Below are 11,809 nucleotides of genomic sequence, written 5' to 3'. Positions count from 1 at the left end.
ACATCCATGCCCAGAGCTCTGCATTAGACTTGTCCTGAGGTCACCTCGGCCTCGCTTTCCATCTGCAGCATTTTGGAAGGAGGTCTTGGCTTTCTGCTGAGCGGCTACAAGAGTCAGCACTTTCTTTCCCTCTCTCAGTAGCTCTGAAACTGTGTCCTCTCTCCTGTGAAGAAATGCCAATGACGCTATGGCAGTTGGTGTTCACTGATGCTTTATGATCTTTCCACTATCAACATTAAGTCCAATAAAGGCCATTTTATAACATGCAGCATTAGAAACTATAAACCCAGTTGGAGTTCATGAAATAGGAGCAAAACTCTCCTTTCCTTTCTACAGTAATGGAAGCATTACATCAAGCAATCCAATTTGCAATAAGTGGGAATTTAAATTTTTGATTCACATGGACTATCATGTGCCTATTCCAATGTATCAAAATGTATAGTTGACCATTTCTGAATGTAAATTCTAACAGGAGTAAAGGGTCATATGTTTATAAGTCCCTCATAGTAATCGCTATCATTTATTAAGAGATTGCTCCATATTAAGAGATTGCTCCATACTCAGGGCAGTGCCAAGTATTGCTTATATTAGTAAGTATTTATTCATCAACAATATTCGGAAAAGGTCTTTTTCTGTGCTCTGTGTTGGACTACAGGGATTACCAATACATGCTCCCGGGTCTCGGGAGCTCTCAGTAGGGCAGGAGAAGGTGCAAGGAGCCAGGCTGTTTTTAAACAGCACAATAAACACCGAGAGGCTCTCTGTATACTTTTCTTAATTGTCTGGCTGAAGTGTTTTTTATTCACCTCCAGTTTTGAAAATCTGACAATTTCTGTAATTATGTTTTCTGTGTACGTCATCTGGAACTCCTCATCTACAGAAATTGGATCTCCGTGATCATTTTCTGAATTCATTAACTGTTTTAATAAATTTAGGTTTTTAGCTTTGAAAAAAAAAAAAAAACAACAACCACCAAAAGCAGTACAATGGGCTACCAGGGAGGTGTGCAGAAGCTGCTGTGTGTAAAAAAGAGACACTAAGCACCCTCAGAAATGGAGCCGTAGAAGGCTTCTCAGAGAAGATTTTTCTGCTAAGATGGCTGGGGCAATCCTGCAGGGCAGGCATTATTATTATCCCAGATGGAGGAAACAAGGCTGAGTAAAGGGCTTACATTTCTCAAACTCACACAGCAAGTAGCAAAGGTAGAATTCGAACCCAGGTCTCTAAATCCAAACTCTATGTTCTTTCCATGAGCCTAGGCCCCCTCGCGCCTGTCCCTTACAGTCTGGCAGCATCCAAATGTATGAATCGAGAGAGGGGACGATAAGTGCTTCATCTTTTAAACGCAATCTTAGTACAATTAGTTAATACTTGATTAAAACTATTCAGAAGAGACAGATATCATTACCATTAAGAACAGCAGAAGGACACTAATTATGGTTATGACTTTGTGGCTATATGGCTGTTCCCCTTCACTGGCAGAGGCAAACAAGTCCAGATGGTTCCATTGGTGATGGGCCTGAGGATGCCTGTACATCTCCACGACCACGCCAGGGATGCTCTGAACACGGAGTCTTGGCAGCCACCTTCTCGTGCTCGATAAATACTTCTTGCCTGAGAAAAAGGCAAATGCTTACAAACCAGGTGACCCATTACTGAGGTTATTACCTTTTGTTCTGTAAGTAATGTTGTGCTGTTCTCTTTTTTAAACAGCCATTAACGAATATTTCTGAAGAAAATGAAGATAATCATATGTTTTTGCATTTGGGCAGCAGGATGGGCCATTCCGGTAAGTATGCCATCCTCAGGAAACCTCTGTACTTGGCTATCTCTTTTAACCTAACAAAAATATAGAAGACTTTGCAGATAAGCTGAGCCTAAACATCTAGATTTGCATGAAAGACTTGACAGGCTATCTCTGGGGGTCTCAACAAAACCAAACATGACTCCAAGTTCATGCCCCTATTCCTCCAATCAAAATTCATGCTGCTCAGAAGGATTCTTATTTAAAAATCATTCTGATCAATTTACATTCAATCCCCAGAAATCATGAAGATTTCGTTCATCTTTGCTCATGTGCTCTGAAACTGCACTCTAATATCAATGAAACCTGTATTGTTTAAAGTTTTCAAGAAAGAAAAATAGCATTTTTTTTTAACATAGGGGAAAACTAACATTTTTACTCAGAGTTATTTTTTATATGTTCACTGTAGAAAATTTGGGAATATACAAACCACACCAACAAAGAAAAATTAAGAAAATTCAACCGTTTGTAATTTTATTAGCCAGCTGCTATGGTTAACATTTTTTATATGTTTTCATAATACCAAATGCTTTGGTATTGATGTAGTTGAGAATTTTCTCAATTATTTCAAATGTGCTCCTGAGGACACATAGTCTACTACTTTTTTTTTTTTTTATGAACTGGCTCTGGTCATACCAACTATCCTCCTGGGGGTTTTGGCCAGGATTATACTTAGGGTAGGTCTTGTACTTTGCAAGAGGCTTATTGTAGAGAAATACCCAAGATCTATCTTTTCATCTTTAGAATAGACTGTTCCTCTTCTATAGTTGAGACGAATGGTCTGGTTAATTCTTCAATAAAATTGGTAACACCGTTGTGAAAACTATCTGTATGCCAGTTTAAATTCCACATAAACCCTGTAAAAAGTCATTTCTCTTTTCCACCTGATTAGAGCATATGTTGGCCTTTGTGTTATATCTCTCCCCCGCTTCATTTAGGGAAAAATGTGTGTGTCTGTGTATGGGAATGCACGCAAAATAAGAATGTTTTTGATTTTCATAGGTTCCTCAAATCAGGCCATTGGAGAGACATGCTGTTGGCCAATCTGTGAATTTAAGTCTTCCAGCAAAATTAAAAGTGCCAATACAGGTATAGGGTATAAAATGTGTTTCTAAGTTATTTTTAGATTCCATTACCTTCCAAAAAAATTGATGCTCAGCTTTTCAGTTTCACAATGATATTCACAATTTATTTTGAATTGTTTCTTTTTCAGGATGAGTTATATGCTAATGATACCACCAAAGAAAGTGGTGCCCCCATGCATGAAAATGAAATGGGAAGGCAACAGTATACCAAAGATGGTTACCAAGTAGCAGGAGATGGCTCTGAGTGGGCAGGAGTAGGAGGGAAAAGTTTTTCTACACATTCCATGTCAGTAAATGGAGAGGGGCATCCTGAGGATCAGAATGAGGGCACAGAAAACCCAGAAACATATGGTCATGATGGAATACATGGTATTAGGGGACAAGCAAGCACTATTGACATGACTGGAGCAGCAAATGGGAGCCATGTTAATGGAAATACTGATGAGAATTCTAAAAATGGGGATGTTGGAGATGCAAGTCAGAGGGAGAATGCCACTGTTGTTGACGAAGATGAACATCAAGCATCTGGAAGCAGTAAGAGTACAGGCCAGGAGGATGACATAAATGGGAATTCTTGTACGAATGAGGGTGATACAAGTGCAATAACACCTCAGAAAGGAGGTGAGAGAAATGGTCATGAGGAGGCCGGGGTAACACCAGGGGGAAGCGGAGCTGGCAATAGAGAAGATGCTGGCCTCGATAATTCTGATGGGAGTCCTAGTGGAGATGGAACAGATGAGGGGGAGGACAAGGGCTCTGGTGATAATGAAGGTGAAGAAACGGGAAATGGAAAAGATGGCACTGATAACAGCCAGGGCCAGGGGGGCCAGGGTCCTGGAAAAGAAGAGGACAATGATAATAGCTTAGGTAAAAATTCAATTAGCAGTGAAGATGATGGCCCTGAGGACAAAGAAGATCCCCATGACATGGATGGAGACAATGCCTCCGAGAGTGAGGAGGATTCCGATAGTATCCTAGAAAAAGATGATAGCCAAAGAATAGAGGACATCCACAAAACCAATCACAGAGAAAACAATGGTGTGGATAATGGAATTACCAAAGAATCAGAGACAAGCACGAATGGGAAGAGCCAAGATAAGGTTAGTTTATGAAGTTGATTTTTTAAATAGCAATTTAAATTCTCTCTTCCACCCAACTAATGGTAGCACAAAAAAAATAATCATGACAAGCATTCATGTATTTTCGTACCTAAATTACTTGAATATCTGATGGGAAAGCCAGAGTTCTTACTAGATTTTGATATACAACAATTTTTTTTATATTTTATTGATTTTTTACAGAGAGGAAGGGAGAGGGATAGAGAGTTAGAAACACTGATGAGAGAGAAACATCGATCAGCTGCCTCCTGCACACCTCCCACTGGGGATGTGCCCACAACCAAGGTACATGCCCTTGATCGGAATCGAACCTTGGACCTTTCAGTCCTCAGGTCGACGCTCTATCCACTGAGCCAAACCGGTTAGGCAATATACAACAGTTTTAAAAAATGAAACATTTCTAAAAATTTGGTTAAAATTCTAGAACAGTCTTAAGCTAAATAATGTCTGCACCATAAAAGTTCCTACTGGGTGAAATATGTGGGTGGGTTGTTATATAACCCAAGCACTTTCAAGTACTGAATCCAGCACATTTTCACAAACAGATGTTTCTGAAGTACTAGAAGCTGACTTTCTGTTTCACTGGTCACTTTTCTCAGTGTTCCTCAGACCAATGCAATTTTGCAGTATAACATTCATTAATTACCCATTCTTTTATCCATTCTTCCATAGCGAATAGAAATTGAAGGTCCAAGCAGTGGCAATAGAAACAATATTACCAACAAAGCTGGGAAAATCATCGGCGATAAAGAGAGTAAAGGTCAACATGGAGTGATTGTGGGCAACGGAAATGTCCAGACACAAGGGGAGACTGACAACATGCAAGAACCTGGCCAGAAGTCAGAACCTGCAAATAAGGTTGAACATGGCCAAACAGGTAGTGAGAGTAACAGTGATGGCTATGATAGTTATGAGTTTGATGATGAATCCATGCAAGGAGATGATCCCAACAGCAGTGATGAGTCTAATGGCAGTGATGATGCCAATTCTGAAGGTGACAATGACAGCAATAGCCGAGGAGATGCATCGTATAACTCTGATGAATCAAAAGATAATGACAATGACAGTGATTCAAAAGGAGAAGGAGATGAGGACAGTGACAACACATCAGATGCTAGTGATAGTGACAGTAATGGCAATGGTAACAATGGGAGTGATGACAGCGAATCAGACAGCAGCAAAGATAAATCAGACAGCAGTGACAGCAGTGACAGCAGTGACAGCAGTGACAGCAGTGACAGCAGTGACAGTAGTGACAGTAGTGACAGCAGTGATACTAGTGACAGCAGTGACAGCAGTGACAGCAGTGATAGCAGTGACAGTAGTGATAGCAGTGACAGCAGTGACAGCAGTGACAGTAGTGACAGCAGTGATAGCAGTGACAGCAGTGACAGTAGTGACAGCAGTGACAGCAGTGACAGCAGTGATAACAGTGACAGTAGTGATAGCAGTGACAGCAGTGATAGTAGTGACAGCAGTGACAGTAGTGACAGCAGTGACAGCAGTGACAGTAGCGACAGCAGTGACAGTAGTGATAGCAGTGACAGCAGTGACAGCAGTGACAGTAGTGACAGTAGTGACAGCAGTGACAGCAAATCAGATAGCAGCAACAGTAGTGACAGCAGTGACAGTAGTGACAGCAGTGACAGCAGCGACAGTAGTGACAGCAGCAACAGCAGTGACAGCAGTGACAGTAGTGATAGCAGTGACAGCAGTGACAGCAGTGACAGCAGTGACAGCAAATCAGATAGCAGCAACAGTAGTGACAGCAGTGACAGCAGCGACAGCAGTGACAGCAGTGACAGCAGCGACAGCAGTGACAGCAGTGACAGTAGTGACAGCAGTGACAGTAGTGACAGCAGTGACAGCAAATCAGATAGCAGCAACAGTAGTGACAGCAGTGACAGCAGCGACAGCAGTGACAGTAGTGACAGCAGTGACAGCAGTGATAGTAGTGACAGCAGCGACAGTAGTGACAGCAAATCAGATAGCAGTGATAGTAGTGACAGCAGTGATAGCAGTGACAGCAGCAACAGCAGTGACAGCAGCAACAGCAGTGACAGCAGTGACAGCAGTGACAGTAGTGACAGCAGTGACAGTAGTGACAGCAGTGACAGCAGTGACAGCAAATCAGATAGCAGCAACAGTAGTGACAGCAGTGACAGCAGCGACAGCAGTGACAGCAGTGACAGTAGTGACAGCAGTGACAGCAGCGACAGCAGTGACAGTAGTGACAGCAGTGAAAGCAATGAAAGCAGCAACAGTGCATCTGACAGTAGTGATGAGAGTGACAGCAAGAGCAAGTCTCCTAATGGCAACAACAATGGAAGTGATAGTGACAGTGATAGTGAGAGTGAAGGCAGTGACAGTAATCACTCAACCAGCGATGATTAGAATGAACAAAAACCCCACAAGATTTCTTGTGTGAAAAGTTTGGTGAGTGATAGGAAATAAAGACTTCCAAGAAAGTAAGGAGAAGGGAGAAAGAAACAGAAGACATGTAAACAACCACAGAATTAAGCCAAACGGATGGATTCAGTCCAACTCCCAGCTCCCTCAGAGAGAATCTGAATGTGTGACCTTTGGTACATGCGTGTTAAAATATATTCTGAAAAGATTTTGCTAAAGGTGTACATCTAAACATAAAATAACAATCAAAGTATCATTTAATACTTCATACAGAAATCTCAAGTAATCACGTACTACATGATAACTTCAATTCAAATGCCAAGTGCTTTAGAATGTGGCAAGCAAACACTTCTTATAAACAGCTTGTGACTTTGCCTTACTCTTTTGAGTAATTATATTTTCTGAATAGATGGTCTGCTCACTGCTGAGTAAAGGATGCTGTTACTATACCCACCTTGACTACTAATTCTTTACTTATTCCAAGAAATGCACTTGTAACATGAAAAAAAGAAAAGCAGCAATATTTTAACCTTTTGGGGAATAATCTTTGTAATTATTGAAGAGAGTAATTCTAAGTTAGGGAAATTCTAAAGAGTGTTAGAGAGGAATCGAGAGGCTGATTTAAATAAAACCTGATACTTAGTATTACATTCCTGCAAACCACTGGAAATTTAGCACAAAGTCCCTAAAGCTACTGACAAAACTGGTGCTGTGCTTAGAACAGTGTCTTGCCTCCACTAGCCCCTTTCCAAATAGCAATAAGTAAATGAAGCCAAGAATGGACGTTGGGTGGGGTAGAGTGGGGAGGGATGGTGGTGTTCAATTTTGAACTTTATTAACTGAAATCAGTTGTCTTCTGCCTCAATCTCACAAAGTCAAACTTGGTTCACATTTCCCTTTTAAACCCCCACAAACCAAAACTTCTAGATCAGACCTTGAGACTCTCTTCTCACTGTTAATCTCTTTAATAAAAGCCAATAGTTGCTGGTGGGTAGTGTTTGGAAACTACTCTTTATTATTATTATTTGAGTCTTATATGTAGCTAAAATCTGAGCATGGATCTTCAGCCTTTTCATGAATGAGGGTAATTTTTAGTTTTGGGATGAAGCCCAAATGCCTGAATGTGAGGATCTTAAAAATGTATGAGCCTAGACCCGTGGTCGGCAAACTGCGGCTCGCGAGCCACATGCGGCTCTTTGGCCCCTTGCGTGTGGCTCTTCCACGAAATACCACGGCCTGGGCAAGTCTATTTTGAAGAAGTGGCGTTAGAAGAAGTTTAAGTTTAAAAAATTTGGCTCTCAAAAGAAATTTCAATCGTTATACTGTTGATATTTGGCTCTGTTGACTAATGAGTTTGCCGACCACCGGCCTAGACTGTCATATTTCATAGGGTGGAGATATACTTTATTACTCAAACTAGGACACTTTTGAGAGTAAAAGGGGTGCTATCAATAATTACTTGGGGACAGGGGGTGTAAATTGGACTGTCCAGGGACACTGGAGATACAATGAACATAGCCGTAAAACTTTAGGGTATATTTTTAAGATTTAGTAGCGATGATTTTTCATTTCCCTCTCTTTCCACGTAGGCAATTATTTTAGGTTGCTCTACTTCAAAGTTAAACATCTATATGGGGGAGTTTTGGATGCAACCTTTTAAATGTTAATTTTCAACCAGGCATTAGTTGACAATTTATGCTCTAAGATTAGGCGTATTTTACACAAAGAGTTTCAGTAGGTTGTTTTTTCTGCCTCCTTCCTCCCATATGCAAGAGTTTCTTAGTTAAGAGATCAATACAGCAAGGAATATTTCTGAAGGCTTTCAAACACTGCTACTCATAAACTACTTGATAGCTCAAAAAACTGTGAAATTTTAGTTTTCAATATATGCCAATCATGTAAGTCACTTCAAACTTCTTTTGTGAAAGTATGCTCTAGGTTTTGAATTAAAAAATGTATGAAGTGCGGCTTCTAGTGTTTGTCCCATCTATTTCAAAAGGTTGTGATGAGCACTCAGTCAGGCAATGGATGTGAAACTCTTAGTAAGCTGTACAAGATATGTAAATGACAGATAATGAATTTTGGTGTTATAATAAACATCTGTTTATATGATTGTCCTCAAGGAAATCTTCCTTTATCTTAATGAGTTTGCGTAACATGTTTAAAAATTAACTTTAAAATAAATATATATCTTTATTGATTTCAGAGAGGAAGGGAGAAGGAGAGAGAGAAATATCAATGACGCGAGAGAATTATTGACTGGGAATTGAACTGTGACCTCCCGGATTATAGGTCAACACTCAACCACTGAACCACACTGGCCAGGCAAAAATGAACTACTTTTAATTGAAAAAGTAATATATGTATATACACAAAATAAAAATTCAAACACTATGAAAAGGTATACAAAAATATTAAATCTACACAGTCCTAGACTCCCAGTCCTCTATTTCTCTTCCCTAGAGGCAATTCCCATTACTAATATCCTGTTGAACTCTCCAAAAATACTTTATACACATATGAGCATATATGTTCCCTTTTTAAAACACATGGAAGTCTACTATACACAATGTACTTTTTAACCTAAGAATGTACCTTGAATAAAACACAGATTGATAATCTGTGTTGCATTTCATTCTATGAACTGCCATAAGTATTTAATCTCTGCCTATTTTTCCATTACTTTCTGAGCCATTCATGGAGGGAACTCTTTAGGCGTCACCGGAGTCTAATAGCCCAAGCTGGCTACATTTTCAGCCAGTTTTAATAAAGATTTCATCTTAAGAAGTGTTTCTGGGGGTGGAAGATGTTCAGAACTTAAAGCTGATGCCAGAAACAGTGAAGGAAGATTATGATCCTGATTTTCTTATGTAATAATATTGGCATCAGCCTCTGGACCTTTGAGGCAAAAGTGGAGACACTTTAAAAGAATGTCTCAAGAGTAGATCCTTTGTACACAGGAAGTCTGGTGTTAGAAAACACAATTGGTTTGGGGTCATTTTTCTGGAATAAAGTTTAATAAGCTATCTGCTAATATTGTCCATGAGAGTAATTTTTTAAACTGCAGATTATCACTAAATTTTTAAAAATATATTTTTATTGATTTCAGAGAGGAAAGGAGAGGGAAAAAGAAAGAGATAGAAACATCGATGATGAGAGAGAATCTTTGATCAGCTGCCTTCTGCACACCCCCTACTAGGGATTGAGCCCACAACCTATGCATGTGCCCTTGACCAGAATCAAACCTGGGAACCTCAGTCTGAAGGGCTACACTCTATACACTGAACCAAACCAGCTAGGGCTTGTCACTCATTTAGTAAGTACTGATATCAGTTTAGTGACTTATCACCAACATTTTATAAAATGAAATAATAAAAAAAGAAAATCATAGTGCATCAGATGTAGTGTTTTGTGAAACTTGACATTTATCTCTATATACATACTAGAGGCCCGGTGCATGAAATTCTTACAGGGGAGGGGGGTACCCTCAGCCCAGCCTGCACCCTCTCCAATCCGGGACCTCTCGGGGGATGTCCGATTGCCAGGTTAGGCCTGATCCCAGGATCGGGCCTAAACTGGCAGTCGGCTATCCCTCTCACAATCATGGACCGTAGGCTCCTAATCACTCACCTGCCTGCCTGCCTGGTCACCCCTAACTGCCCCCCCCCCCGCCGGCCTGGTGGCCCCCAACTGCCCCCCCCTGTCGGCCTGGTCGCCCCACACAGCCTGCTGTTCAGTTGTTTGGTCGTCCCTCACTAACCCCCCTGCCAGCCTGGTTGTAGGCAGCCATCTTGTGAGGGTGTGATGGCAATTTGCATATTACCTCTTTATTATATAGGCTATACACACATCTGTCTAAGTATGCTTATACTAGGACGTGATGTAAAATGTCATTCTGACTGTTGGTTGTCATAAAAAGATTTGACTGCCATTGGTTTGGTAAAGCATTATTATTGCTAGTAATCATTTCATATTTACTTTTCACATGCACATTTCTCCATACAGCTAAGTTTCTTTCCCTCTTTGAAGCAGTGTTTAAAAAATAAAAGAAACATAGGAGTAGTGGTGTATGTATAGAGAGTGATGCAAGAGTGGTGGTGGGATGGGTTTCTGGATTGATTTGTGCTGCAGTAAAGGAGGCAAGGTAACATTTTTATCTTTTGAGCTGGCTCTCAGAGGTCATCTTGACCCTGACCCTGGAATTTCTTCCACACCTTCTTATACCACAAATAAGGAAAGGTAGTAAGGGTGTGTGTTTTGTTTTGTTTATATAAAATCTATTTCTTAAAACAGATTCTAAAAAGATAACCTTCAGAGAGTCATACCTCACCATATAAATACATGTAAAGTTATTAACTGGGATGGAATTTCCCAGAATTCAAACTTGCTTTATGGTTTGTAATGGAAGTTTTGAAAAACTTTAGACCAAAATAACCTGGAACAATTTTCCTCTCCCTAAAAGGAGCAGGAACAAAATGGAATAGTTCAGTCATAGATGAAAATATCATTGTGTTCTCACAGGGATCCATTGACTGCTGCTCACAGGCAAATCCTCTAGAGAAAGAAACAAGTCAACAATACAATGTTCCCAAACTCTCGGCTCTGAATAGAGATCTTAGGTTCACATGCTAAAAAAGGGATAAAAAAAGGAAAAAAAAAAGATAATTCCTATGGGGCACTCACGTAGCTCAGGAAAATGGTCTAGTCCAGTGGTCGGCAAACTCATTAGTCAACAGAGCCAAATATCAACAGTACAACGATTGAAATTTCTTTTGAGTGCCAAATTTTTTAAACTTAAACTTCTTCTAACGCCACTTCTTCAAAATAGACTTGCCCAGGCCGTGGTATTTTGTGGAAGAGCCACACTCAAGGGGCCAAAGAGCCGCATGTGGCTCGCGAGCCGCAGTTTGCCGACCACGGATCTAGTCTAAAGATCACTAACACATTAGACTTCACGTGTTTTCCATTAGTTGGCAAGTCCGCTCTAGCACGAAGCACTGCATTTACAGAGTGCTGTATCCCAGCTCCCTCCTTCACTTCCAAGTCCATTATTTTGGGCGTTGCCATTGGATATACCCCTCCTTCCTTGACCCTTTCCCTCTTTTTCTCTCTAGTATTTTTTCTCTTTCAAGAGATGAAGAAATGTCTGGGGAGGAAATGCTTTGTCCTTTGCAGAATTTACTTCCCAGGCATCTCCCTGGGTGAGGCCCAGGAAGACCCCCCAGGCAGAGGTTGCTGTGTTGAGCTTCCTTTTTCCAGCTCCTATATTGCAAACAACCAGCTGGGTCCCAGCTCTTGCCTCCCTAGTACTCTCCTTAATTGAAACCACTGAATGTTTCCTTGCCACTCTAGTTCCACCTCCCTATCCTCAGACCAATCTGAGGTGGAGGCAG

The 11,809-nt window shown here is 40.7% G+C and overlaps 1 protein-coding gene across 1 annotated transcript; it reads left to right on the top strand.

Moving 5' to 3' along the window:
* Nucleotides 1–1,738: 1,738 nt before the first annotated feature.
* On the top strand, nt 1,739–6,401 carry DSPP (dentin sialophosphoprotein; the record flags this gene model as incomplete). The annotated part of the gene is made up of 4 exons (XM_079759533.1): nt 1,739–1,789; nt 2,807–2,893; nt 3,018–3,989; nt 4,680–6,401. The coding sequence occupies 4 exons, from the start codon at nt 1,739–1,741 to the stop codon at nt 6,399–6,401; spliced, it is 2,832 nt and encodes a 943-aa protein (XP_079615659.1).
* Between the last annotated feature and the right edge of the window lie 5,408 nt (nt 6,402–11,809).

This window comes from Cnephaeus nilssonii (genome assembly GCF_951640355.1).
Source record: "Cnephaeus nilssonii genome assembly, chromosome: 1".
In the NCBI taxonomy this organism is placed as follows: domain Eukaryota; kingdom Metazoa; phylum Chordata; class Mammalia; order Chiroptera; family Vespertilionidae; genus Cnephaeus; species Cnephaeus nilssonii.
This window is presented reverse-complemented; position numbering and strand designations above follow the sequence as displayed.